The sequence below is a fragment of the Mesoplodon bidens genome (assembly GCF_964165515.1).
Source record: "Mesoplodon bidens genome assembly, chromosome: 14".
Taxonomy (NCBI): Eukaryota; Metazoa; Chordata; class Mammalia; order Artiodactyla; family Ziphiidae; genus Mesoplodon; species Mesoplodon bidens.
Window position 1 is genome coordinate 49,208,289 of NC_138170.1, and position 25,968 is coordinate 49,234,256.

At 42.4% G+C, this 25,968-nt stretch overlaps 1 protein-coding gene across 1 annotated transcript in view; it reads left to right on the forward strand.

Moving 5' to 3' along the window:
• LHCGR (luteinizing hormone/choriogonadotropin receptor) overlaps positions 1–25,968 on the forward strand; it is a gene marked incomplete at its 5' end in the record, with an annotated part of 64,047 nt that overhangs the window by 16,128 nt on the left and 21,951 nt on the right. The window contains 6 exons of the mRNA XM_081254305.1: positions 2,953–3,024; positions 5,468–5,542; positions 8,562–8,636; positions 10,659–10,733; positions 10,821–10,898; positions 21,185–21,253. Coding sequence (XP_081110431.1) covers positions 2,953–3,024; positions 5,468–5,542; positions 8,562–8,636; positions 10,659–10,733; positions 10,821–10,898; positions 21,185–21,253 — 444 coding nt within the window. The remainder of the gene's footprint in view (positions 1–2,952; positions 3,025–5,467; positions 5,543–8,561; positions 8,637–10,658; positions 10,734–10,820; positions 10,899–21,184; positions 21,254–25,968) is intronic.

Genomic DNA, 25,968 nt, shown 5'->3' on the forward strand with positions numbered 1-25,968 from the left:
GCCTCTTTTATGGTAGGAACTCTATTTTCACTCTCATCACTGCTGCCTTTCCTGCTCTGAAGCATCAACAACAACTCTACAAAATTTCTTCTTGCACCAGGGCTGATCTGTAGTCACCAGGAACAGCCAGTGCATGATCTACAGCTTCTCTCCCTTCTGTCCAACCTTTGCTCCTCATCCCTCATCCCCACATCGATCAAAAACTCAGGCACCCTCCCTGGTCAAATCTGAGCCACACTGTTCTCCGGGGAGCCACACAGTGTTCCTTTTTTGGAGGAGGAGGGTGCCTGCTGAGAGGCTCCAGCTTCTGGGCTCCATTTACATGAATAAACAGCTCTGAAAGGTTCAGTTGAAGCTTTTATGTAAACACTCTCCAAAATATGTTCTGCACTGCATTATCCCCAGCAATAAAGATTCTGGAATCAGAATTTGGCTGCCAGTTTTATTGATGTTGCATGGGGTACAGTAGAATACAGCTTTCTCTTCTGGAAATTTATTGACTTGGCAGTGCAGACAGCAATAAAACTGTGTTTTTAATCAGTAAGCCAAGCAGACATGATTGCAGAAGAAATATAAGAAGGAAACATGCCATCATAAGAAGATTTCTCCCCCTACAGTCCCTGTTCTTCTCGGATGCCCTGTTAAATAAGTTTGGGTATTGAAGGATGTACTTGGTGGGACTGTCTTCAGGAATAAAATCAGAGGAGCAAGTTTGGATTACTTGTTCTAGGTTGTAGCATCTCTAAGAGACAGTTGAGTGAAAGCATTTTTCTGCAATGAAATTTCTTTGCATTAGCCCTAGAGAGGAACTGCTGGTAAGCTGCTTTGCAGGAGGAATAGCAAGAGTGTGACATGCCTCTTCTCAAGAGAAACAAGGTTCCAATTCATGTCCCTTCACCTTGCTCACTGAGAGAGAGTGAGTGACCTGGTATATATCCGAAGGAAACGAAAGCAGTATCTCTAAGAAACATCTCCATCCCATGTTCATTGCAGCATTACTCATAATAGCCAAGATAAGGAAACAACCTAAAGTCACTTGACAGATGAATGGATGGAGAAAATTTGGTATATATATATATATATATATACACACACACACATGACAGAATATTTTTCAGACATAAAAAGAAGAAAATTTGCCATTTGCAATAACCTGGATGAAAGTGGAGGGCATTATGCTAAGTGAAATAAGCCAGAGAAAGACAAATACTATATGGTATCATTTCTCTGTGGAACCTCGAAAAAAAGCCAATTTCACAGAAATAGAGAATAGAATGGTGGTTGCCAGTGGCTGGGGGTAAGGGAAAATGGGGAGATACAGGTCAAAGGGTGCAAACCTTCACTTATAAGAAGAATAGGTTCTGAGGATCTAATGTACAGCATGGTGGCATAGTTAAGAATATGTCATTGTATATTTGAAAGTTGCTGAGTAGATCTTGAGCATCCTTACCACAAAAAAAAAGTTAACTACTTGAGGTGACAGATGTGTCAATTATCTTGATATTGACAATCATTCCACAATGTAGGTATACACCTAATCATCACATTGTACACTTTAAATATATACAATTATATTTGTCAATTATCCCTCAATAAAGTTGGGAAAAAAATTTAAAAGGAGACAGAGTGGGTTAGGAATCATATACTTCAGGCCAGTATTGCACAGTAAAGAACATTTGGAGACTCTCTGCTTGGTCATGTTACCTTGTCCAGACTACTTAATGTCTTGTGATCAAGTTTCTTCTGCTATCGAAGGGAAATACCCGCCTCACACCATTGTTGAGTGGATAAAATAAGGTTACAGGTGGGAGTGCATAGTTCACACAGCATGTTACAAGCACGTTACAAGTCTCTTCTGGGACTGTAAGACATCTCACTGATTTGAATATGCTCATCACGGTGGAGGTGCAGCAGCTAAGCCAGTCTTTGCTACATAGACACACGAAAAACAAGGCAGCATCTCCCACTTCTATTCTCCATATTCTTGATATTCACGTCCCTCCTGAAATGTCCTGGTCCACTCCCCTCTTCTCTTCCAGTCCTTGAGCCAAATCCTTGAATCACTGTACATGCTTGATAAATACCGGTTGAACATTCATCTACGCCTTGCAGATGCTTTCTCCTGAGTTATCTTGACCCCAGTTTCCTTTATCATCCTATTCTGGTTTTGCTCTTGCTGAGAAGTCACTCTTTGCTCAACTTTTATGTAACGCATAACTTTTATCTCAGTTCAAGAACGCTCAGATTGTTCTTCTGGATATAAGTAAGTGCCTGAAGGAATCTCTATAGATACTCCGCACAAACGGCATGAGGTGCCCGTTCGATTTAACCATAGGAGCAAAGTGGTCTGGTTGGGATAATATTAAAATAGGCTGCCTGGGGAAAGTGGTAAAGATCAAAATAGGAACATGTTCTTAGTGAATCTTCCCTTCTCTTGCCTGCCTGGTTTTCAATTGTATTTTCCCCATCTATTTCTCCACTCTACCCAAGATAGCTTCTTTTCCATCCTCCCGACAAGCCTATAAGTCCACTCTAAAACTGTGTGTGAACCATTTACTTGGTGCCAAGCCCTCTCCTTCATACACGTTATCTTGATTAATCATCATAACAACCCTGTGAAATAGAAATTATTATTTCAATTTTATAGATGAAGAAATTGAAACAGAGGACTTAAATAATATGCTCAGGGTCCTACAGCCAGGTAGTAGGAGAGTGGGGACTTGAACCTGGGTGGGTCTGATCCCAAAGTTCACTATCTTAAAAACAAAATTACACACTTTTGATAAACACCAAGAATGAGTCATGGCACCTCTCTTTATTGATATGTTAGAACTTTCAACCTGAATCTAGCCATTTGGAACTCTGTAGTCACACACACACATTTTATGCATGAATTTAAAAGGCACCCAATCTTAAATCTTAAGCTCTTGGCTCTCCTTTTTTCTTTTCTAGATCACTCACCTATCTCCCTATCAAAGTAATCCCATCTCAAGCTTTCAGAGGACTTAATGAAGTCATAAAAATGTAAGTAAGATACTGCATATCAAAAGACATTTATAATTGGAATAAATTTTTCCCTCAGAGAACACATAGTTGAAAGGGGATAATTTTTCTAGGAGAGAAATTGTGTTTAGGAAACCCTACTATTTTTATCTTTAAAGTACAAATAATGCCCAGGGACCTTTGAAGAAAAGGTATGATTTTCAAGAGTTATTAAAATCCAGATAACTAACCTTGCTTCAGTGAACTGAATGTCTTTTGATAAGTGATGATAAATTACTCAAGTAGAAAAGAAGATAGATTTCAGTCATAAAAACTCTCCCCCTGCTACAGCAGCTATTCCCTCATGTCACATTTTTAGATAACACCTACATAGAAGAAAGTGTGTTGAAAGTTTATTGTGCATCAGAAGATTATCTTTGTATCTAAAATATAAGTGTATCACAAAAACACAGTATCTATAGCCATACTGATAAAAGGCATTTATCAAAATTGTAAAGCAGCCTGATAATTCAATGTGATCACATATTTGTGTTACATGTGAATTTCAATCCTATATCCCTGTGTCAGCTTCTAGGACACAAGATCCCATATATGGAAAGAGAACTTTCAAAGGAGTCCAGTATTCCAGCATCCTCCTTAATGTCAGTCTGAGTCAAAGGACCTCAGAGGCCATTTAGTTCCCAGGGAGCATTTTAACAATCCTCTAGGCTTTGGAAGCAGATTTGCATCTCTAAAGAAGATGCTGCATCATCAGTCCTAGTTCCTTGGGGAACCTCTGATTGCTCTTTAGGGTATAAGCAAGGAATGAGGGTATTAAAAATAATTCATTAAGAATTAGTGCATATTATAGGAAATAACACTGCAGGTTACATAAAGGTCAGTTTGCTTGAGGCTAACCTTTACTCTTCTGCTCTCAAGTTTAAATGTTGAGTTTTGATAGCTTTTAATATATTAAGACCTCCTAGTGAGAAAAGCAGCCACAGTTAAATAAGTGAACCATTAGGTAGGAATAAGATGAATCAGCCTAGGAACTATCCATCACTGTGTTGTTCATAAAAGACCTTAACTGCCTTAGGCTCAGCCTTCCTGTGGGCTAAAGCTCTCATCGAGTCTGAAGCCTTCAGTGAATGTAAACATTAGATTGTGCGACTTCTTTCTCAGCTGGCTGCAAATGGTAGCTTATGCTGGGATTTTAGGGTAACACTGACGTTACCTACATGCTTGGCGGTGGTAAATATATGGCAAAGTTTGTTCCTTTACTTTTGTGTCTTTTTTTTTTAAAAAAAAATCAGTTCATTCACTTATCTATTCATTCATTTATACCCTATGTGCCAGGCTACATGAAGCCACCAGGGATTTAGAAGTGAATAGGACATACTCCTTGTCCTCAATTTGCTAATGAAGTGAAGGAAATGGTCAAATAAACAGACGGTTACAACACAAGAAGGACACTTCGTGTAGGAGTTGACCACTTTGCAATTGCATCAGAACAGGATTTGGGGAAAGGGGTAAAGAGTTAAGAAACAATGAATCCTGGGCTTCCCTGGTGGCGCAGTGGTTGAGAGTCCGCCTGCCGATGCAGGGGACACGGGTTCGTGCCCCGGTCCAGGAAGATCCCACGTGCCGCGGAGCGGCTGGGCCCGTGAGCCACGGCCGCTGAGCCTGCGCGTCCGGAGCCTGTGCTCCGCAACGGGAGAGGCCACAGCAGTGAGAGGCCCACATACCACAAAAACAAAAACAAAAACAAAAACAAACAAACAAAAAAAGAAACAATGAATCCTAACCCAAATTAAAACCTCACTAGAGTGATGGAGTTGAGAACCCAGACATTCTGATCCTGGCCCTGAATCTTCCCATGAGCATTATTTGCCTCTCCTCTCAGAGCTTTAATTCCAAAAGCTGTAAAACAAGGGAAGCTGACTGGATTTTCCCAAAGGACGTGTCCACTTCTAACAATCTGTGACTCTGAGTCATAGATAAATAAGAAAAAGAACCTGTCACACCAACAGGGAATACTGAAACTTGCATTTCAGCTGCATCTGGGTTGCAGATGCCAATTAGTGTTCCTAAAGGTGGGGGGTGGGGGGTGGGAGGGCGGGGGGATGCATGTGTTAGCACTTTATGATGTGAGGACAACTTAAGGCTTCCCTGTTCTTTTTTATTATTTTTATTTTTTATTATTATTTTTTTTTGCGTTACATGGGCCTCTCACTGTTGTGGCCTCTCCCGTTGCGGAGCACAGGCTCCGGACGCACAGGCTCAACAGCCATGGCTCACGGGCCCAGCTGCTCCGCGGCATGTGGGATCTTCCCAGACCGGGGCACGAACCCGTGTCCCCTGCATCGGCAGGCGGACTCTCACTGGAGCCCCCAGTTGTTGGGTTGTACACACAGCTTAGTATTATGCAGACACAGTCATTTCTTTCATGTTTCTTCTTCGTTTTTTTTTTTTCTCTCTCCCCTAGTGAAATCTCTCAGAGTGATTCCCTGGAAAAGATAGAAGCTAATGCCTTTGACAACCTCCTCAATTTGTCTGAAATGTAAGCATCAGCTAACAGATAGTTTATTGCTGTACACTATTACCCTCGCTTGCTGGAGCCCACTCAGTATTTGTATTCAAGCATCCACTGCTAGGAATCCAAGAGGAAAAGACCACAGCAATTACTAGGTCTGGGCAGGCACTAATTTCTCTCACTGCAGCGGCCTGAAGGTTGCCATGGTGACAACTGCTTCTCCCTGGGAGCTGTATAAACTCTGAAACATCACAACACAAAGGTGGAAATTAAAATTGACATTGTGGAGTCCTGCCAAGTAGCTCTTACATTATGGAAGGGAGGGTATGGAGTTCTTGGGGTGGTGGGAAAATTTGGAAAGGAGCTTAGAGATCATGAATTAGTTCCCTGGGGACTGTTTGGGCATATTCGTTTGTTTAGTAAATGGTTCTTGGAAACCTACCATGTAAAAGTGTTTGGCATGTGTATGTTGGATTTGTTGTTATTATTGTGATGTTTTTGAACTGAGTCTTAAAAACAATCCTTTCCAAATTATCGTTTTCCTCCAATTTACAAAAAAGAGGGGATGGGAGAAGACTGGCTCTATTCAGTTTTCAGATGATAAACCTGTGGCCCAAAGAGGTTAACTGACTTGCCTGATGTCACACAGCAAGTTAGTGCCAGAGTTGGGACTAGAAATCAGGTCTTGTGACTCCTAAACCAGACTTCTTACTTCTGCCTTATTTGGCCCAAACCTGACCTTCTACAAACTGCATCTGCAGAAGAGTTTCAAAAGTTAAGGAAGTGAGAAAGATGTTAGCAACAAACATATTTTGAGCACTTGTGCTTGGCCTTTATTTCCTCTAGGTTGTGTCATTTAATTCTCACAGCTGCCCTGCAAAGTGGGGTAATTATCTCTTTTGTTCATGGGAAGGAATGGGGGCTCAGGATGGTCAGTAACTTGACCAATGTGGTACCTTAGACAATGGCAGGGCTGGAATTCAACCCCAGCCTATCTTCAAAGCTTGTGTATTCTCCACTATACCACAAGGCCTCCCTATGAATGGTCCAAATAGCAAGTATCTAAAGAGACTCATTAATTAATAAGTATGTGGGTACACATGTCCAACCAAAGGTCAAATGCTACTGGAATACAGAGGAGGTAAAGTATAAATCTCCCCCAGGAAATGATGGTGTAACCAGAGAGGTAAGACTAACTCACCAAACAGTTATGGGGAAATCCGAAATAATGGGTGTTTAAGTGCAAAAGGTATAGTCTGGACTTCGCTGTGAGGTAGAATTTCAAGAGGGGAGTGGGGAGGGGGGAAGGTCATTTCCATTACAGGTGACAGTCCGTCCTATCCCAGACCTGGAAACCTGAAATTCTGCAGTTTTAACAGACTTCCCAAGCAATGTTGAAGCAGAGCAGCTTGAGATAAATAAAGCTGTTTGTGATGCACAGCGACATTTATTAATAGATAAAGTATCAATTTATAAATACAGAAAGAAAAACAAAGTGCTCTAAGGGAAAGTTTATGGACTTTTCCCAAAGAAGGCCCTAAGACTAGGATGTTAGCTCCCCACAAGCCCTCTTTGTCTTGTTCACAGCTGTATCTCCAGCACTTAGAACAATGCCTGGCACATGTAAGTGCTCAATAAATGTTTGTTGACTGAATGCATGTATGGATGAGTGGTCAGACCCCAAAAGAGTCTTCAGAAATAAAAGTGCTTTCCATCCTACCCACATAATGTCTTATGTGGCCCATGATTGCTTGACTCAGTTGTTGTAAAAATAATTACAACAAAACGTCACTCACCTCTTAAGAATCAAAGGGACAGAAAGGACAGAAATAGGCACCGATAGTGGGTAACTTTAGAAGGTAGAATGCACACTAGACTCAGAGTCAGAAAAACTGACTTCACCTCCAAGTGCTGCTACTTCTCAGCTCTGTGACTAGAGACAAATCATTCAACTTCCTGATTTCATCAACTAGAATAGTCATTGTTAACACTGGTGGAGGCCTTACTGCGATCGCGACACACACATTTACTGCTCAGAAACCACACTATGAGGAAACCAAGCTTTAAGTGATGTATCCAAGGCCATACAGTTAGTAAAACCAGCATGTAAAACCAAGCTGACTCCAGAGTCCGTCCACCTAACCAATACACTAGATTTTCTCTACAGAACAAGAGTAATTATCATTTCCTTAGGTGGTTGCTGCATGGGTTAAAAAAAGCCAAATGCATGTACTACCTTTTATTGAATCCAAAGTAGACAGAACCCAGTAAATGTGGCTGCTTCCCAAAGTCACTGGGGAACTAGGGAGAAGAGCAATAACGCCACTGTGGTATTATGGCTGTACGTTTATATTTTGCAAAGCCCTGCCTTGTACATTATCTCTACCTATTATGTTACTCACTACCTGCCAACCTGTGAGGTAGGAAGAGTGCTATTATTATTCTAATTTTACAGAAGGGAGCATTAGCTCCGGGAAGTTAGGAGGCTTGGCATCATCACACAACCAATTATCTATAGAATGGACAAAAAAAAAAAACCCAATCCAAGGCCCCGGCCTCTGCCCTGGGCTTTTACAAAGACTGAGTGCCCATCTGGATAACTGGTCAGTGTGACTGCCAGCACACTACAAAGACGACCAGTTTGCCTACAAGGACAAGTAGCCAATTTGTTCATTTCTCCTGGGAATGGAATCTCCCATCACCCCCGTGTGCTGGCTCCATGGTGGGGCACGACCTAGCTGGCCAGGAGCCCTGGATGTTGGTGCTTCCTCAGGGGGTGCAAGGGAGAATGGAACAGACTGCCAGCTATGATGCTTACACCTATCTCAGCAAGAGGTTGAAAGCAGAGCTTCCTGGCAATAGCCAACTAGCTCTCACCATTCCGTTTCTATCCCCAGGGTCCCTGGAGCTCCCCTCAAGCACAGGAAAGTCACTTGATTTTGTTGATGCCACTTTCAGCCAGCATCCTCTGGTGACCATGACCTTGTGCATTCCAAACGAAACACATCTATTAAACTGCTGCCTGTTTTTCCATTTCTCTTTACAGACTGATCCAGAACACTAAAAATCTGGTGTACATTGAGCCTGGAGCATTTACAAATCTCCCCCGGTTAAAATACCTGTGAGGAATTTTCCTTTTTAAGCAACTGGGGAGGGGAACATGGGCATCTGATGAAAACCTAAACAATTAAAAGGTTGGAGAGAATTTTTAAACCACATACTTAGCATTATCTGCATGTCTGTCTTCAGCCCTCTGATTAAAATTTAATCAGCATTTCTTATCAGCTACCATGCTGGGTGCTTTCAAATACACGTAAGTGGTTCCCAACATTTTCTCCGTCCCAAACATCCAAGAAGAATATCACCCCTTTGCAATGATTTTCAAAGTGACGGTGGGCGTGGAACAGGGAGGTCAGGACACTTTAAAAAGGGTAAATCGGAATCTCTAAGGTGAGGTGGTGAGGCAGAGAGAGCATAGGTGAAAGTGGAAGAGGCAATTCTGATTTGATCCCCATCCCTGGTTGAAAATTATTGATCTCCTTTCTCTCATGTGTTCATTCATTCGTTAAGTGAAAAGTTTTAAAGCATTACTTTGAGGTAGGTACTGTGCCATATAAGAGAAATCATTATTTTCTATTTCCCATTAAAACTTATTAAGTCCACTAGTTAGAACTATAAGTTAAGTACCACTGTAGCCCAGCAGATTCATTACCTTGCCAGCAAAACCAGAATTCCTGAAACTTGATACAAACCTATAAATTAATCACCATGGATCTTCTCATATATCAAGTAATCACTTATTCACACAGAAAAAAATGAACATTTAACCCTCTAACACAGATGTCCATTCTCTCTTCTTCCTGATGAATTAAATTTCATAAAATCTCTAGAGGATGCAAAGTCCAAAACCCCTACCAGCTGAAAAAAAAAAAAAAGAGGAGGAGGGGCAGACACCTCTCTAGTGTTCCACAACATCCAAGCAGTCCTGTCCTGGGGGATGGGCACGAGTGTAGCTCCTTCGGCAGCTCTAACACTGGATGATGATTCCTAACCCAAGTGTTCGGCTTTTCCAGACCTCCAAGGGGTCTATGGGACCCATAAGTATCCGCAGCATCAACTACTTTGGAAAAACATAAGAAAATCCCAGAACCAAATTTGACCACTGCAGCCCCTTGTTATCGAAGAATCATTGTCTTTATTAAATAGCATTTCACCCCTAAAAAGCAATATTCCCCCAACCCCGGTACACACTGCAGTTCAAGCCCACACTGCCTTCACCAGCCACAGACAGGGCAAGGATTCTGTGTGATCTGGGGTAACAGGTAAGGAAGAGAACCAGAGTGATCCAAAAGAGAAAGATGGCTTCCTTTCATTGTCACCAGAGTGCCGGGCAGTTCACTTCAGTTGTCCAGTGTCCATGACTGGTGAATTTAAAACGCGACTGGGGGGAGATCCAGATGCCTGGACTCCAGTCCCATTCTGTGTAATAAAATATCCTTCAATTTAACCTATCACTGAAGCCTCTCTCCTCTTTGAAGGCTTAATAAAAGGTGGGAGGAAAAGAAGAGGAGTCCTGAGTAGCTCCAATAACCCAAAGAATGTTTAATGATCTCAGTGAGATACAAGGAAGAACTCCATGAATCGCAAGGTAGCTAAATAAAGGGAGATTTTTAATAATGAAGAAATGGATTTCTCACATGGAGATTAATCCTCCTGAAGTGTTTGAGTTAAAACCTGTTCTAAAGTAGTGAGATGCTTTCTGGAACCATCAAGAGCACGGAATAAACTAGTTAGCAAAAGGAAATGGAATGCAATACAGTACGAAAATGCAATTGATGCAATAGTAAAAAGACAGGCTGGAAATCTTTACAGACGTAAATGAAAAAGACTTAGAAGTTTAGTCCCATCCCCTAGATCTCTAAATAGGAGTCATTAGAGTAACTACGCCCACAGTGTTCGGGGCTGTTAAATTCTGATGATCTTCAGCAGCTAGAAGCGTTACTGATAAAGCCAAACTCCATATGTTTAAATTTAATGTGAAAACAGTATTACAAAGTGCCTTCCTACCGTTTTTATCTTTATTCCTTAATAACAATCACTCTTACTCACTCTGCCCACATTCCCACCCTGCCCCAAACCACAGGAGCATCTGTAACACAGGCATCCGAAAGCTTCCAGATGTTACGAAGATCTTCTCCTCTGAATTTAATTTCATTCTGTAAGTACCAGGCTGATTGCTATGCATAACAGTTTCCTATTTGCATCCGAAATTTGGAAAGTAAATATTTCTCATTTCATTCCTCAGGGAAATTTGTGATAACTTACACATAACCACCGTACCAGGAAACGCTTTTCAAGGGATGAATAACGAATCCATAACACTGTGAGTAAACTCGCAGATTCACGCTCTGCCATACAGTTCCTGCCATCCCCACTTCTAGCTTGAGGTGGGCTCTTTCTCATCTTTTACCATGTTCCTAACTCTCTGGTGACATTCTTTTTGACCTAAAGTGCCAAGGGTGAGAGGAGTTGTGTGGGGTGGCAGCTAGGTCACATGTTCACATGACAATCAACCAACCCGTTAAGTTCAAAATTAATCAAATGGGCCCTGAGGATTTACAGTGACCAAATTTCCAACTGATGAAATTGTTCACTGCATCAGTGGACTGCTTTGAAGCTAAGAAGAGACAGCCTGGAGGGGAGTCGCTGCCCTGGTTAAAAGAGAGCACAGAAATTTCAAGTTTCAACTGAGAAGAGTTTGAAAGGATATTCTCCAAGTAGGTAGAGTAGTTGATCAATAGACCCTGCTCGCTCTCTCTCTCTCTCTCTCTCTCTCTCATTTTTCACCCTCCCCTTAGAACCTGCTCACTTTGCTTCTGAAGGGACACCATCGATGCCCATTCCCTAAATCCTTGAATACCTGAAAATAGTGTCTTTTTATCTGGCAGTCACTTATCAGGTTATCAGGCTCACAGGCCTATCCCTTTCATGCTCTTTCCTAAGGCCTTGCTACTAAAGGTATGGTCCATGGACAAGCATCTACAGCATCTTCTGAGAGCTGGTTAGAAATGCAGACTCTCAGGCCCATCCCAGACCTACTGACTCAGAATCTGCATTTTCATAAGATTCCAAGTGATTCACATGCACGTTAAAGTTCAAGGGGCATCATACTAAGATAACCCAACTCATTCTCTTCACTGTACACCTGCCTGGCTTCCTTCCCCTGGGATCCCTGCCATCTTTACATGGGGCACCTTCCTTTGCCCCACCATTCAGAGGCAGTATCCTGGGTACCACACCTCATTTATGTCCAAAGCCCAGTGACAAGTGTTCAACCCTGCTCCCCACATCCACATCCTCTCACTCATTCTGCTTTGGTTACAGTCCATGGCAGGATCTGTGATGAGGCCATAAATGAGCTTAAATGTCCTTAAAGAAAGAGAGAGCGTGCATTGGGTGACCCTGAGATGAGGAGGTAGTTGCGAAACAAGAGAAGTGACCATCTCAGAGGACTCTCTTCTATACAGTGGATTCTAGAAATTGGTATCAACGGTACACTGCATTTGAATAGTACTTTTACTTTGTGTAGGTGTAGTTCAACACACGCAAGTGTCATGTTACAAAGCTGTGGCCAATACAGCATTGACTCAGAGTGTTGCAATCAAAAGAATACAGAGCAGCAACCAAAAATCGTTTCAAAATAACTCAAATTCTTAACTTAAAACTCTTGAACACCAGAAACGAGACTAGACCCTAGAAAAACTTCTCTACAGTCTTTCTACTCCTCCATTTCCCTCATGTACTGTAGCTCTTCCAGCTGTTTAGAAAGTGTTTCTGACTCACCATTGTATACGGATCTGGAACTACTCATTCATCATATCCCCTGTCAGAAACAGGGCATTTACAGAGCAAACACTGAGTGGGGAGGTACCTCACGCTTTAGGATTTGGGGTCTTTCCACGTCTTTATTGAGGACACAAAAGACAAATAAGATCCATGTCTTTGAGAAGCTCATAATCTCAATGGGGGAACACATGAAAGAAGGAAAGAATAATACAAGCCACTAGACATTCACTGTGAGTGTCTGGTACACAGAAATGAGAAGTATTGGAGAAGTCCTCTTGGGCTGGAGAATCAGAGAGGCTGCAGACTTGTGTTAGACCTTGTAGAATCAGTAACATTTGTATGAGTAAAAGTGATAAAAGCAGCTAATATTTATATAGCACTGACACTGTTTTAAAGTACTTTTTTAAACTCATTTTAGTCTCGCAGCCACCCTATGAGGTAGGAACTATCAGCCCCACTTTTAGATGAGGAAACCAAGGCACTGAGAATTTAACTAATTTGGCCAAGGTCAAGCTTTAGACTCAGACAGTCTTGGCTCCAGAGTCATGGCCTTACCCATTTTGTGATACCACATACCAAGAAAAGGGGAATGAATATTCCAAGTGGACATGAGCAAAAGCATGGCTGTGGGAAGGAGGAAAATGGGATGAGGCATACTTATTGGGAGTAAACATCCTGCTTAAGAAATGGAAAATACATTTAGATGAATGGCAGGGGTGGAGGAGTCACTGGATTGCAAAGGGTTTTAAATGCAGTGATAAGGGGCTAAAGGCTTAGAAATAACCCTGAAAAAAGTATTAAGAAGAAACCGCTCAGTAGAGTAGACTTTAATTCAAAGATCACAAATATCCAATACTCCCTTTGATTTTCACCTAAATCTAAAAATAAGCAGGAACCAATAGGTACTCCTCCCAGATACATGCACAGCAATGGGGGTGGAGTGGAATAAGAATGAAAGAGCAGAAGATGTGGAAGAAGACCAATAAGAAAATGAATGTTGAGATAACCCATAGGGGTCTATAACTCACAAGATGGGGCCACCCCACCGAAGCCAAGGGACAACTAAAGATTTCTTCTCACACATCACATTTCAGCACTGGTACACAAGAGCTGCACAGTGGTTTTATTAGGGGCCATTAACTTATTTCCATTATGAGTTTAAGAAGAACAGTGCCTACCAGCAGGGCATAACTGCCCCACCTCTGAAGTTAATGAGGACTGCAGCTCCATCCCTCCCAGAGAGCGTGCATTGGGAGCGCGCATTGGCATTGTGCTTCCACCCCCTCCTCACTCTCGGCCCTTCATCTGGAAGGAAGTGATTAGTCATTTGCTTGGCACTTGTTCTCAGCTGAATGGGCCCTTCCGTAAGTGAAGGACCATGTGCAAGCACCCCGTTGGAAAAGGGTATTACGTTCAAAGAGGAAAGCCTTATTTCCTCAGCTATAAAGTTCAACTCTCTAATTAGAAAATAATGAAAGCAAGCCTTCTCTTTTCATTATTAGTAGTATTTGAGATTTTGGTTTTCATGGAACTTTTCCTGTCCTCCCCCCACCCAGATCTTTACCAAGTGTGAGCTCATTTAATGAAAACAAAACACTTCACTTGATGCTCAAGAAGCTCAGTGGGGCTAATGCTAAAGTTATGCATTATGCTTTTATGTCCCTTCATAGCCAATTTGGCTTTTCATTAAATCGCCTCAGGAGGCTACCTTGAAATGTTCCCCCCTGAATGAGCAGGGTTTGGCTGCACCACCTTTCAAATATTCTAGATGACTTATCACACCAGTCTCAAAAAGGAGTCAACCTTGATTCATGTCTGAACTCTACACAGAGAAGGAAAGATCACAGCAATTAATTCTCTAAGACCCTTCGGAGAAGGGTGACCTGGCAAAGGATGACAAGACTCCAAGCTACACCTGTGACAAGCTGCAGTGGAGGGACTATTGGGCACTAAAGTAGAAAGCCTGGCTTCCAGTCCTGGCTCTGAGTCTAACCAGCCTTAGTCAAGTCACACCACGGCAACATGCCTCTGACTCTGTCTCTCCAGTGGGATTATTAATACCTCCTTGTGCAAATTCGATTACATTGTGTCAACTACACTGTACCACCACTTAAAAGCTCATATTCAGCAAGCCAGTTATTTCAGACCATCATGAAAACATCGTGTGTCATCATCTCTTTTTAAACATTTTTTATTTTGGAAATTTTAACTGACAAATGGAATCCATTCGTCTTTCCACTGACAAGTGGAAAAAACTGCACTATGAGTAGCCCTGTACACCTTACCTAGTTTCACGTACTATTAACAGCTTACCACACCCACTCCATCTCTAGATAGCTAAGTTTATACAACACATTTCCCTCTTGCCAAACCATCCAAAAGAAGTCTATAGGCATCATGACACTTCCTACCTAAATTCTTCAGCATGTATCTCCTTAAACAGAAACGTTCTACATTACAACACCGTTACACCTAAGAAAATCAGCATGGATTTAATGACATCATCCAACCTACAGTCTATATTCAAATGCAAATGTCTTTTATAGATTTTTTTAAAGTCAGAATTCAAAGTTCATACATTGCATTTTTACTGTTATGCCCCTTTGTCCTCCCAACCTTACCTCCCATTCCCCCCCCTCCTGAGAACTGCCCCCCTGCCTTCCTCTGTTCTATATGACACTAATTCCTTTGAGGGCCCAGGCCAGTTGTCAGGACTCATCTGACTGCATTGTCCTGATTAGATTCCGGTCAACATTTCTGCAAGAATACTGCAAAGGGGAGGTTATACGTCTCCCACTGCATCAAACCAGGAGGCCCATTGTGTCATGTTGTGCCACTCCTTGGCCATCTGGTTAAGGTGGTGATTGCCAGACCTCTTCACTGTAAGGGCACATTTTTCCCTTTGTCATAAATAAGTAAACCATTGTGGGATACTCTGAGTTCATGTGACTATCGAGTTGGCCAACAACCTTTCACCCAGTGGTTTCAGCATCTGTTCATTATTCAGTTATTATATAGAGAGCTACAAAATGATAGATTTAAAGTTATCACTCCTCTACATTTATCAGCCAGCCCTCTTCTGTATAAAAGGTTTCCTTCTTTTTCCTTTTCCTCTCTTTCCCTCTTTCTCTCTCTCTTTTTTTTTAACATCTTTATTGGAGTATAATTGCTTTACAATGGTGTGTTAGTTTCTGCTTTATAACAAAGTGAATCAGCTATACATATACATATATCCCCATATCTATTCCCTCTTGCTTCTCCCTCCCACCCTTCCTATCCCACCCCTCTAGGTGGTCACAAAGCACTGAGCTGATCTCCCTGTGTTATGTGGCTGCTTCCCACTAGCTATCTATTTAATATTTGGTAGTATATATAAGCCCATGCCACTCTCTCACTTCGTCCCAGCTTACCCTTCCCCCTCCCCGTGTCCTCAAATCCATTCTCTACATCTGTGTCTTTATTCCTGTCTTGCCCCTAGGTTCTTCATAACTTTTTTTTTTTTTAGCCTCCATATATATATGTGTTAGCATATGGTATTTGTTTTTCTCTTTCTGGCTTACTTCACTCTGTATGACAGACTCTAGGTCCATCCACCTCACTGCAAATAAATCAACTTCTTTTCTTTTTATGGCTGAGTAATATTCCATTGTATATATGTGCCACATCTTCTTTATCCATTCATCTGTCTATGGACACTTAGGTTGCTTCCATGTCTTGGCTATTGTAAATACTGATGCAATGAACATTGTGGTACATGACTCTTTTTGAATTATGGTTTTCTCAGGGTATATGCCCAGTAGTGGGATTGCTGGGTCATATGGTAGTTCTATTTTTAGTTTTTTAAGGAACCTCCATACTGTTCTCCATAGTGACTTGCTCTCTTTTTAAGCATCACTATGAAACATGGATTTTTCTAAAATTTTATTCAATATATTATACTGCATTGCTGTCATCATTATTTTAGATACCTGTCACCTTTTTATTGTTGCATGTTGTAAGTTGACATGAACTTGGCTGTGGTGGAGGGAAACATAAAAACTCAGTACTGCTGAAAAGCAAGAGGCATGCTCATATCAGAGAGAGGAATCCCTTACTATAGAGACTGTGAGCTCCACAGAAATGGGGAAATTCTGATAACATCCAAAAGTAGGGTCATGGCAGCATATAGTAGTGACCAGAGACAGTTATCCATACAATGACTGCCAGGGTATCCACTAAAGAAGTGTCTTCATACATGAGGAATCATTCAGATATAAAAGGACTTCAGCAAGTACTGCATGAAGAAAGTGGTGATGGATAGGATAGGATCCCTCTTCTTTAGGATGGTGTTTATATAGTCATTTGATAAAAATTTGCTTATAGATATACTACCACAAGGCATATTTTCTAAAATAGTATGCTTTCCCCTTCAGTAACAAATATTCCTAATTCTGCAAGGTCTGACTCAAGTCTCAGCTCCACCATGCAGCCTCTCTGACTTCCCCAACCCAAGAGGACTTCTCATTTCTGTGTACCACACATGCTCACAAGGAATGTCTACTGGCTTGTATTATTCTTTCATTACTTCATGTTTTCACCCATTGAGATTATAAGCCTCTCAAGGACATGGATCTTATATGTCTTCTGTGTCCTCAGTAAAGACATGGGAAGACCCCAGATCCTAAGGTGTGAGGTACCTCCCCATTCAATGGGGTCACTTTTTGAGACCCCAAGGATCTGTAAACCTATATTAGGCTTTCTTCTTTGAAATCATCCAAAAACTAAGTGGCTACATGATCAAGTGGGAACTATGGCAGAATGTCTAAGACTGCTAATATAACCCCAGAAATGCCTTTAAAGCCCCAGGAATATTTGGAGTTTGCTATAAGGCAGTATTCAGAATTAGAGTGTCATCTGTGATTAAGTTCTAAAGCCCAAATCTTATTTTGAATAAAAAGGTGCCATTCTCTCTGTTTGAGTCAAAATTTCTGACATTTGAATAGAGAATGTAGACAATGCTTTAAAGTAAGGTGCAGCTATTATAATAGAGGAGAGAGAAAAATTCATTTCTATGCCCGTGACAGCATCCTCAAAGCAAAGGAAGCCGCCTCATTTAATTCTGACACCACGATGTTTTAGAAAAAAGCTATGTGAAGTGACTCTCCAGATGTTTTAAAGGGCATTTAAAGCATTGTGCAGCCCTGATAGCATGAGGTTTCCCACTCACATCTGTAATTTCTCCAAAGTAAGGAAGCCACTCTTTCAATCAAAACAAGGCAGCACATTCTATTGTCTGCAAACGTTAAGAACAGAGCCGAAGAGCAGTAGCTGAAAAGGAAATGGTGAGCCATTTTCTTTGGAAAGTTGAAAGAAGCAGAACCCAGGCTATAAAAAAAAATTTTTTTAAGACATAAAAAATGTCCAAATACAAAAATGTCAATGGTGCCAGCATAGACCAAAGGTAGCTGAGGGCCCCCGGAGAATGAGTACATTCGGGGCAGCCCAGGCCACTGAACTGACCTGCTCTACCCAGGAGAAGAAAGGCCCCTACCTCAATAGAGGAGAATGACAGTTCAATTAAACAGGTCACTGCATTTCATGACATGCTGTCCAGAGCATGGAAAGGGAGATCTTTCTCTCTGTTCTGGCCAGACAGCTGGAAGCCACTGTTAAGTATAAGAAGAAGAAGAATCATAGGAGCAACACATTAAGCATTTACTTTGTTCCAGAACCTATTTCTAAGTACTCAATGTATGTTTACTGTTTTAATCCTTACAACAGCCTTTTGAGGTCAAGACTATTATTATCATCTCTGTTTTCAGATTACCAAATTGAGACACAGATAGGTTAAGTAAATTGCCCAAAGTAACTCAGTTCATAGGTAGTAGAGCTGGGATCCAAGCCCAGGTAGTTGGGTTCAGGGCTTGCAGACTTAACTGCGAGGCTGCACTTAGAGCAATGGCATTGTAAGCCCCACCAAAAGAGCCAAGTATAAAAAAAAAAAAAGCTAAGTATAAAATCCTAATATGTATCAAAAGTAGGATCATGGTATCACATACCAGTGATGAGGAATGGGCATCCAGACAAGTGCTGGCAGCTTTGCTTTGCTAAAAGCACGGTAGGGGCTACTTTTTCTACACATGTAGTTCCACAACTAAGAAGGTAGAGAAAGCAGTAAGGGGACCAATTCTGTCCAGCAGACCATCTGATTTGCACTATGGAAATAATGAGAGCTGCACCATCCTATGTTATACCCTAGGGCAAGGTCCCAAAGTGGCATGCCCAAAGCTTAGTGGGAGAGCTTGTTATAAAAGTGCATTTTCCTGGATACCACGGCCAGGTTCTGATTCTGTAGGTCTGCAGTGCACCTGGTCAGTAGGTCTGCATCTGCATTTGTGGCCAGCAGCTCCAGATGATTCCTATTCAGTGGATGGAGGAGAATGATTTGACAAACACTGGCCTAGACTCTAAGAAATCCAGTTTCAAAGAAGTCCAGAGAAAAGACAGGTATGATTTCTTCATCTAAAAGAGATTACTGTAAAGGAATTCAATCCCCAAAATGACAAGAGACTGCCAAAGAACAATATTCTAAGTGTAAAATAAAAAGAGAATTCTAGTGGGATTGTGTGAAAGTTGTGTGTAATTCCACAAGGCAACAGAGATAAACCAAATACCAATCCCCTCGGATTCTACAATATAAATGGGGACAGAAAACTATTGAAAAATGGCATCCAATAATCCATTACAGAATATAGTTAAGAGCTCATGTGTGAAGCTGTAAACTCAGAAGAATTCCAGAAGGAAGCCCATGAGAGCAGGGGAAGCCAGACAAGGCTCTTCCTCCCGTGGAAGGGCAAGGCCACTGCTCCACCCAGCCTGTTGACTGAACTCATGTTAGGTAGCAAGCATTATGAGAGATCTGGGGGTTTAACAAAATGAATTAAATAGGCTCCCCTGCTCTCTTTGAACTCCATTATTTTGTAATCTCTATATTTTCTGAATTTCAGTGTTCAAGTATCAGGCTTCAACACTGAGTCCCAACTATACTTATTTATATGCTGGTTTGTCTCAGGTGTGTTGATGGAAAGAGACGCCCCCCAAACACACACACACACAAACACACACTATATACATACATATTACACACATCCACACTACACACATACACATACAATGAAATTAAATCCCACGCTTGTTTTATTTAACAAAGGCTAGAGAAACCCTGTGGACAGCAGCCACCTGGAGGAGTAGGTGGAGACTGTGTCTAAACTGTTTCTCATGTCACCCTCAATCTGTCCCTGACATGGGCGTGCAGCTGCCAGCAACCCTGTAAAGGGAAGCTAGCACCTGGCCAGATGCGGCGGCTTAATTTTATATCACACCACAGCCCTTTCTCACTTGAGTCTCACAGCATTGTTCATAAAGAACTTACACAAATATTTCTATTTGAGACTGTGGCTTTCAAACTTGCTTGACCATGATTTACAGTGAGAAATTCATCTTATATATAACCATTTGTTCATCCAATTCATTTAACATATATTTACTTTAATCCTCCCAGGCGCCAGGCACTGTTCTACATGCAGGGGATTCTGCAATGAACAGAACAGTTTGAATCCTTGCTCTCATAAAGGTTACATTCTGCTGGGGAGGCAGACAGTAATATAATCGTGGGTCAGATGCTAATAAAGCAAATCAGAGAAGGGAGACAGAGAATGCTGGAACGCTGGGGGGACAGTTTAAATAGGGTGGCCAGGAAAGCCCACACCGAGAACATGACATCAAACATACCTCTACAGGAGGAGGAAGAGGGGCCGTGTGGCTATCTCAGAGAAGAAGAGTCAAATCACCCAGCAAAACTGCTGTGCTGGAAGTAGCCCCAGGCACAGTGTGTTCTGGTCTCATTTCCACCTACTGTGAACTTTAGACAAATCACTTTCTTCTCTGAGCTTCTTTCCTTCTCTGTCAAATGAAGGGTTGCCGCTCGCTCCTCTCCAAGCTCTTTTCTGCCTCTAACGTTTCCCAGCATCTGTGTTCTAAGGAGTCTCCTATGTCTTGTTCTGGGCAGATTTATATGTATATATGCATACATATACTTATATGTACATAACATTCAAAAATGGTGGAACAAAACTTCAGAAAGAGTACTACCCCGATTACATGCAACATACTCTAACATTTTCCATTTTGTTCCATTCTGTTCTATTTCATTTTTTTTAAGACTGATTGTACCCAACTAAATTGATTTCACTATCCACTAATGAGTCTTAAAGAACTGTTTACAGACATTGAAATCTTGGTTGTGGAACAAAATGTGGCATCAGCAAAACCACAGACTCATCCAAGAAAAAGAAACACTCAGTACTGGAGCCTTCTCCTGCCCTCAGCTTTCGGCGACCCAGAAAGCCCATATGCCCAGATAGGCCTGTAGAACCAGACTCGAGACTTGAGTGTTAGGCAGCTCTAGCCTCACATTCCAGTTCTGCCACTGTTTTCTCTGACCGTAAGCAAGCTACACAACAACATGAAGGCTTAGGTTTCTGACCAGAGCAATGGAAGTGACGATGAGGATTATATCATAAATATGTAGAATGGTTGATCAATATCTGGCACTTAATAAACACTTAACAAATTGGTGGTGGTGCTGGCGGTAGAGGTGGAAGCCAACTAGAGCGAGAAAACAGTTTCATCTCAGCAGGCCCCGAGGATCTAAAATGTTAGAGAAACAGAGCTAGATATTGTAAATGCCAGTTATTATCTTAGTAATAAATGTCACAGAAGGAAGAATGTGTGATTCCAAACTGTGTTTCTTTCGCTCCTAAAACCTCTCTCCTCCCTCCTTAGAAAACTATATGGAAATGGATTTGAAGAAATACAAAGTCATGCATTCAATGGGACAACGCTGATTTCCCTGTAAGTATGTGCTTATTTCCCCAGCTCATGAATAACAATGAGATATTACTCTGGCTACCAGATCACATTCAATCTTCAGCAACTAACTCAGGACAAAAATAAACTTTCAAGTGGCTGGTCCTCAGTGTGGCACGCATGTTACTAGGCAACTGGCTGGCTGGAAACCACAGAGCACCCTGATATCGAAGATGGATGCAGCCTGCATACATTGAAGTTGACAGTTTGCTGAAATATTCAACACCCTACTTTAGGCTCCCCCACCTCACAGCCTCCCTCTCTAGTCCCCTCGCTCGGGTCAATGGTGTGTTAGAGGCAGTGTGATTTCAGTGAAGAAATTCTTCCTCCCGGCCCCACTGCAGAGAAATCGGATAATGCCATTTACCAGCCGATTCAGCCACAACAGGCCCACACAGAAGCTCATCTCCTTACTGCTGCGGGCTGGGGGGCGGGGGGATACAGGGGGGAGTAAGGAGCTCATGTTCCACAAGGTGAGGGAGCCCTGTGTTTTCACCACATCCTACCCCAGTCCCCAGTGTTAACAGCCTTCAACTTTAGAGAAGCATCTCTACTGCTCCCTTCACTGTTCTCAACCTGTCTTTCTTTCTATGGCTCCTTTTCTAAAAAAGGGGCTCATTCACAAAGCTCGCAGGGCCAGGGCAGAGGCTGCTTGAACCATGACAGCTACCGGGTAAGGTGACAATCACCATACACCTGTGTACAGTAAAACCTAATAGCACATGAAAGGCTCAACTAAAGCCAGAGTTAAGGAAAACAAACAAATGAAAAGGCTTTTAATAATAAACAAGCCATATGTATAAACCATGGTCTACACCAGTGCTTCTCAAACTTTAACACACATAGGAACCACATGGAGACTGCTAAAACACAGGTTCCTGAGCCCCACCCCCAGACATTTTAATTCAGTGGGTCTAGGGTAGGGCCCGAGAATTTGAAATTTTAACAAACTCCCAGGAGATGCTGATGCTGCCAGTCTGAAGTAGCATAAGTCTACACAATATAGTATTTATTTTAACTACAAATATTAACCAAAGACCCTATTATATGGATACCATGTTATATAGCTTGGTGGAGAAGAGAATGGATCTAACAGTCAGTAACTGGGACTCAAACTCCAATCCCATTATTTATCACCTTGACCTTGAGCAAGTTACTCAACCAATCTAAACCATGGTGTTTTCATCCATAAAATGGAGCTGCTAATAGGCTTCTTTTGAGGATACCACCACCAAAATGAAAAGGTCTGTTTTGCATCCTCAGTACTTAGCACAGTGCCTGGCATAGAGTACGTGCTCATTTATTATTTGTTACATTATATAGTTAATTATGAATGAATGATAATTCAATAAGATTGTATTTTTATGCAGTTAGCACAGGTCTGGCATATACTAAGTGCTCCAGGAATGGTAGCTTTTTAAACAGTTGTCCTTCCTACCATGGAGTGGATTTTCCCTCATTTTCTTGTTGACTTGAATTCAACGCAGGGTTCACTCTGGCCAATCGAATCTGTTTCTGCCAAATTAAATTCAGAGGCTTATCCTCTCCTGGCACAGTACTCTCAGATGCCTCATTCTGTTATTCACTCAACAAGTGTTTGCCAAGCATCAGCTGTGTTTGAAGGAACATGCTATACTTTGAGGGGAAATGAAGATGAAGAAGCCCTGGTGTTTGCCCTGCAGGAGCTTACAGCCTAGGAAGAAACATCTCCAAATGGTATATAAACTGTACACTAAGTAGTTACTAAAACAGAAGGCAAAATATGGTGCCTGGCCTGAGAGAGGTAAAGTCCTCTGAGATTTCAAAGGCAGAAGAGAAGGAAATTAGAGAAAGCCTCATGAGAGACGTAGATTTTGAGCTGAGCCTAACTTGGACAGGCAAAGATGGAAGGAAAATGCGCTCCGGTCAGAGGACAAGAAGAACAGCCCAGAGGAGGATGCATGGGATGTGCTCAAAGACCAGAAAACAGTACCTTTTAGAAAGTCCTAGATGTGGGTTAGAGACAAAGCAGGAAGGGCCTTAGATGCTAGAGTAAACAATTTGGACTCTCTTCTGTAGAAAATAAGCCGTTGAAAGTCCTGGGATAGGAAGTGTGAGAGGGGTGCTTAAAGAAGGTTGGCTCATGGGTTAGCAGGGAGGCCAGAGGGCTGGAAGGGGCAGGCCAGGGCTAGGGACACAGAAGTCAGAATTACCTGAGGAGAGGGGACGGGTGAAGTCCTTTGTGGCTGAGGTCACCTGCACAAGGAGGAAAAATAAGAGGACTGAATACAAAGTTGGGGGGAAACAAGAGATAAGGAAAAGAAGCCAGAGCAAAAGCAGAGGTGAGAGGCTAATCAGCAGAGTACATCTTTGGGAGGTCAGGGAAAGCAGAGCGTAAGGTGGGAGGTCCTTGGTCAGCAGTGTCTCAACTGCTTTAGAGACGCCAGAATGGGTGTGGACTTAGAAAAGTCCCAAAGTCCCATTAGTATGTATTCCCCATACCACACTGTCGCCAGAAAGAGGAAGCCGAGAACACAAATCAGTTTGCCAAGAACACAAGTCAATTCCATTCATTTATTCATTCAACACACACTTATTAAGCATCACCAATATATTAGGCACTATGTTAAGTGCTGTGTCTACAATGGAACAGTGGAAACAGTCCCTGCCCTAATGAAGTTTCTGTACTAGCAGAAGAGACAGGAAAAAGGCAAGTAAATAAATGAAATTATTGCAGGTAGTGATACATACTGTGAAGGAAATAACCTATCCCTGAGAGCTGAGAGAGTACCAGGGGCAGACTGACTCTAGGTTAGGTGCTCAGGGACAGCCTCACCAAGGGTATGATATTTAGGCTGAGCCTAAAGGATGACAAGGAGTCCACACTAGCAATCATCAGACGAAGCGCATTACAGAAGGAGGGAGCAGCATGTGCAAAGGTCCTGAGGTGGGCAAGAAAAGAAGTTGATAAACTCCAAGAATTGAGAGGAGGCCAATGCGACTTAAGGGTCATCAGCAAAGGGAACACTGGATGAGATTAAGCTGGAGATGGAGCAGGAGCAAGTCATCAGGACTGAGGGGCCATGAGAAGGAGTCTGAATTCTCTTCCAAGAGCAAGCAGACTCATCGAAGGGTTGAGCAGGGCAGAGGGAGTAGTTTTCAAAACCGTCAAGCAAAAGTTTCCAACTATGGGCGTGTCCAGCCCCATTTCTGACACCTTCCTCATATAAAGGCCTGTCCAAAGTTGTTCAGAACAATGACACCATAGCCCTACAAAGTTCTCAAATACGTTACTTACTAAGACAGACAGGGTGGAGACGAGCAGCTTCAGAAGGTTACCCTCAGACACCTCCAGGGATCCGAGAGCCCAGCCCTACCACTCCCAGAGCACCCCCATCAGGGAAGCCTTGGCTGGAGCTGGGGAGTTCTCCCACTGTACTTCAAAAGGCCATCCTTCCTAACCTTCTCACACCTAGAAGGCCATGCCACTCGGGAGAGTTCCCAAAAGCGACCCCCAGGAAACTGTGGTAGATAACTTTTGGATTTATTTTTGACCAGCTTACATAATACAGAGTTATCATTATACAAAAAGATCTTGAGTTTTAATAAAACATGAGAAATGCTGTCCTAAAATTTGAACAATTAATTTGACCTGGCTGACATGATGATTATTTGCTCACAGAGCCCGGTTTCAATGATTTATGACCATAACTGAACATAATTAAAACAAATCAAATCAGGAAGAAGAGCCATGGAGGTTTGGGAAGGATTTTTCTTTTGATTTAGATTTTAAACAGCAATTGACTCTGACAACCTCATCACTTTGAAAGTGGAAATACACCCAGGGGATGGGACAATGTGAGACTGACGGGTGCACTGTGATGAAAGGGCCGAGGCTTTCCGAGGAAAACGCTTAGTGGAAGCATGTGGAAGACAGCCACCGAGGGAGTGAGATGCAGGGGCTTTTATGGTTTTTAAATGGCAGGGGTGATGTGGAGACTTGCAGAAAGACGAGGAAGAAGATGTAAAGCTATGAGATGAACCAGGTAATTACTGAGGATCCTGCAAGGGAGGGGGCAGTGGGTGTTGGTGTATTTGTTTTGCCACTGTAACAGTGGTGCAGAAGAATCATGTCCTATGCTCAAAATCATCACACCAGCAATGGATGTACACTGTGCCCACTGTCCAGCGTTTTCCAGAATGCTCTTTGAGACGCCACCCTTCTCTTGTAGGAAGAAAGCAATCAAAAGTAAGCTGACAAGTCTGAGCCCAGGGACTCCTCTCCCGGCTTCCTTGTCCACCCAGAGAGGGGCCTGTCCTTGGAGACACCAGCGTCAGGGCCCAGACGGGAGCTGCTCAGCGGGGCTAGGCTCAGCTGGTCCTGAGCAGTTCACCCTGAGCGGTCTTGAGCTTAGGGAACAGAAGCCCTCAGGTAGTTACTCCCATTGCAGCTTTTGGCTTCCTGAAGAGCGGTGGCCTTCAACCCTTTTGTTTCTACAATACACACACCTGGCAACGATCAGGCACAGGGCACAGACCCGCGGGGCACCCGGGGTAGGGGGAATTTTCTATACAGGCTGTCCTTCCTCCGCTTTCTAACCCACTGAGCAATGCACAGCTGAAAGAAAAAGAGTTAACATGATGAAAGGGGGTAGCTTTGAATGGACCCTACTTCTCTTTTAAGTAAACAATTTGCAAACCTCAGTATATTACTATGAACA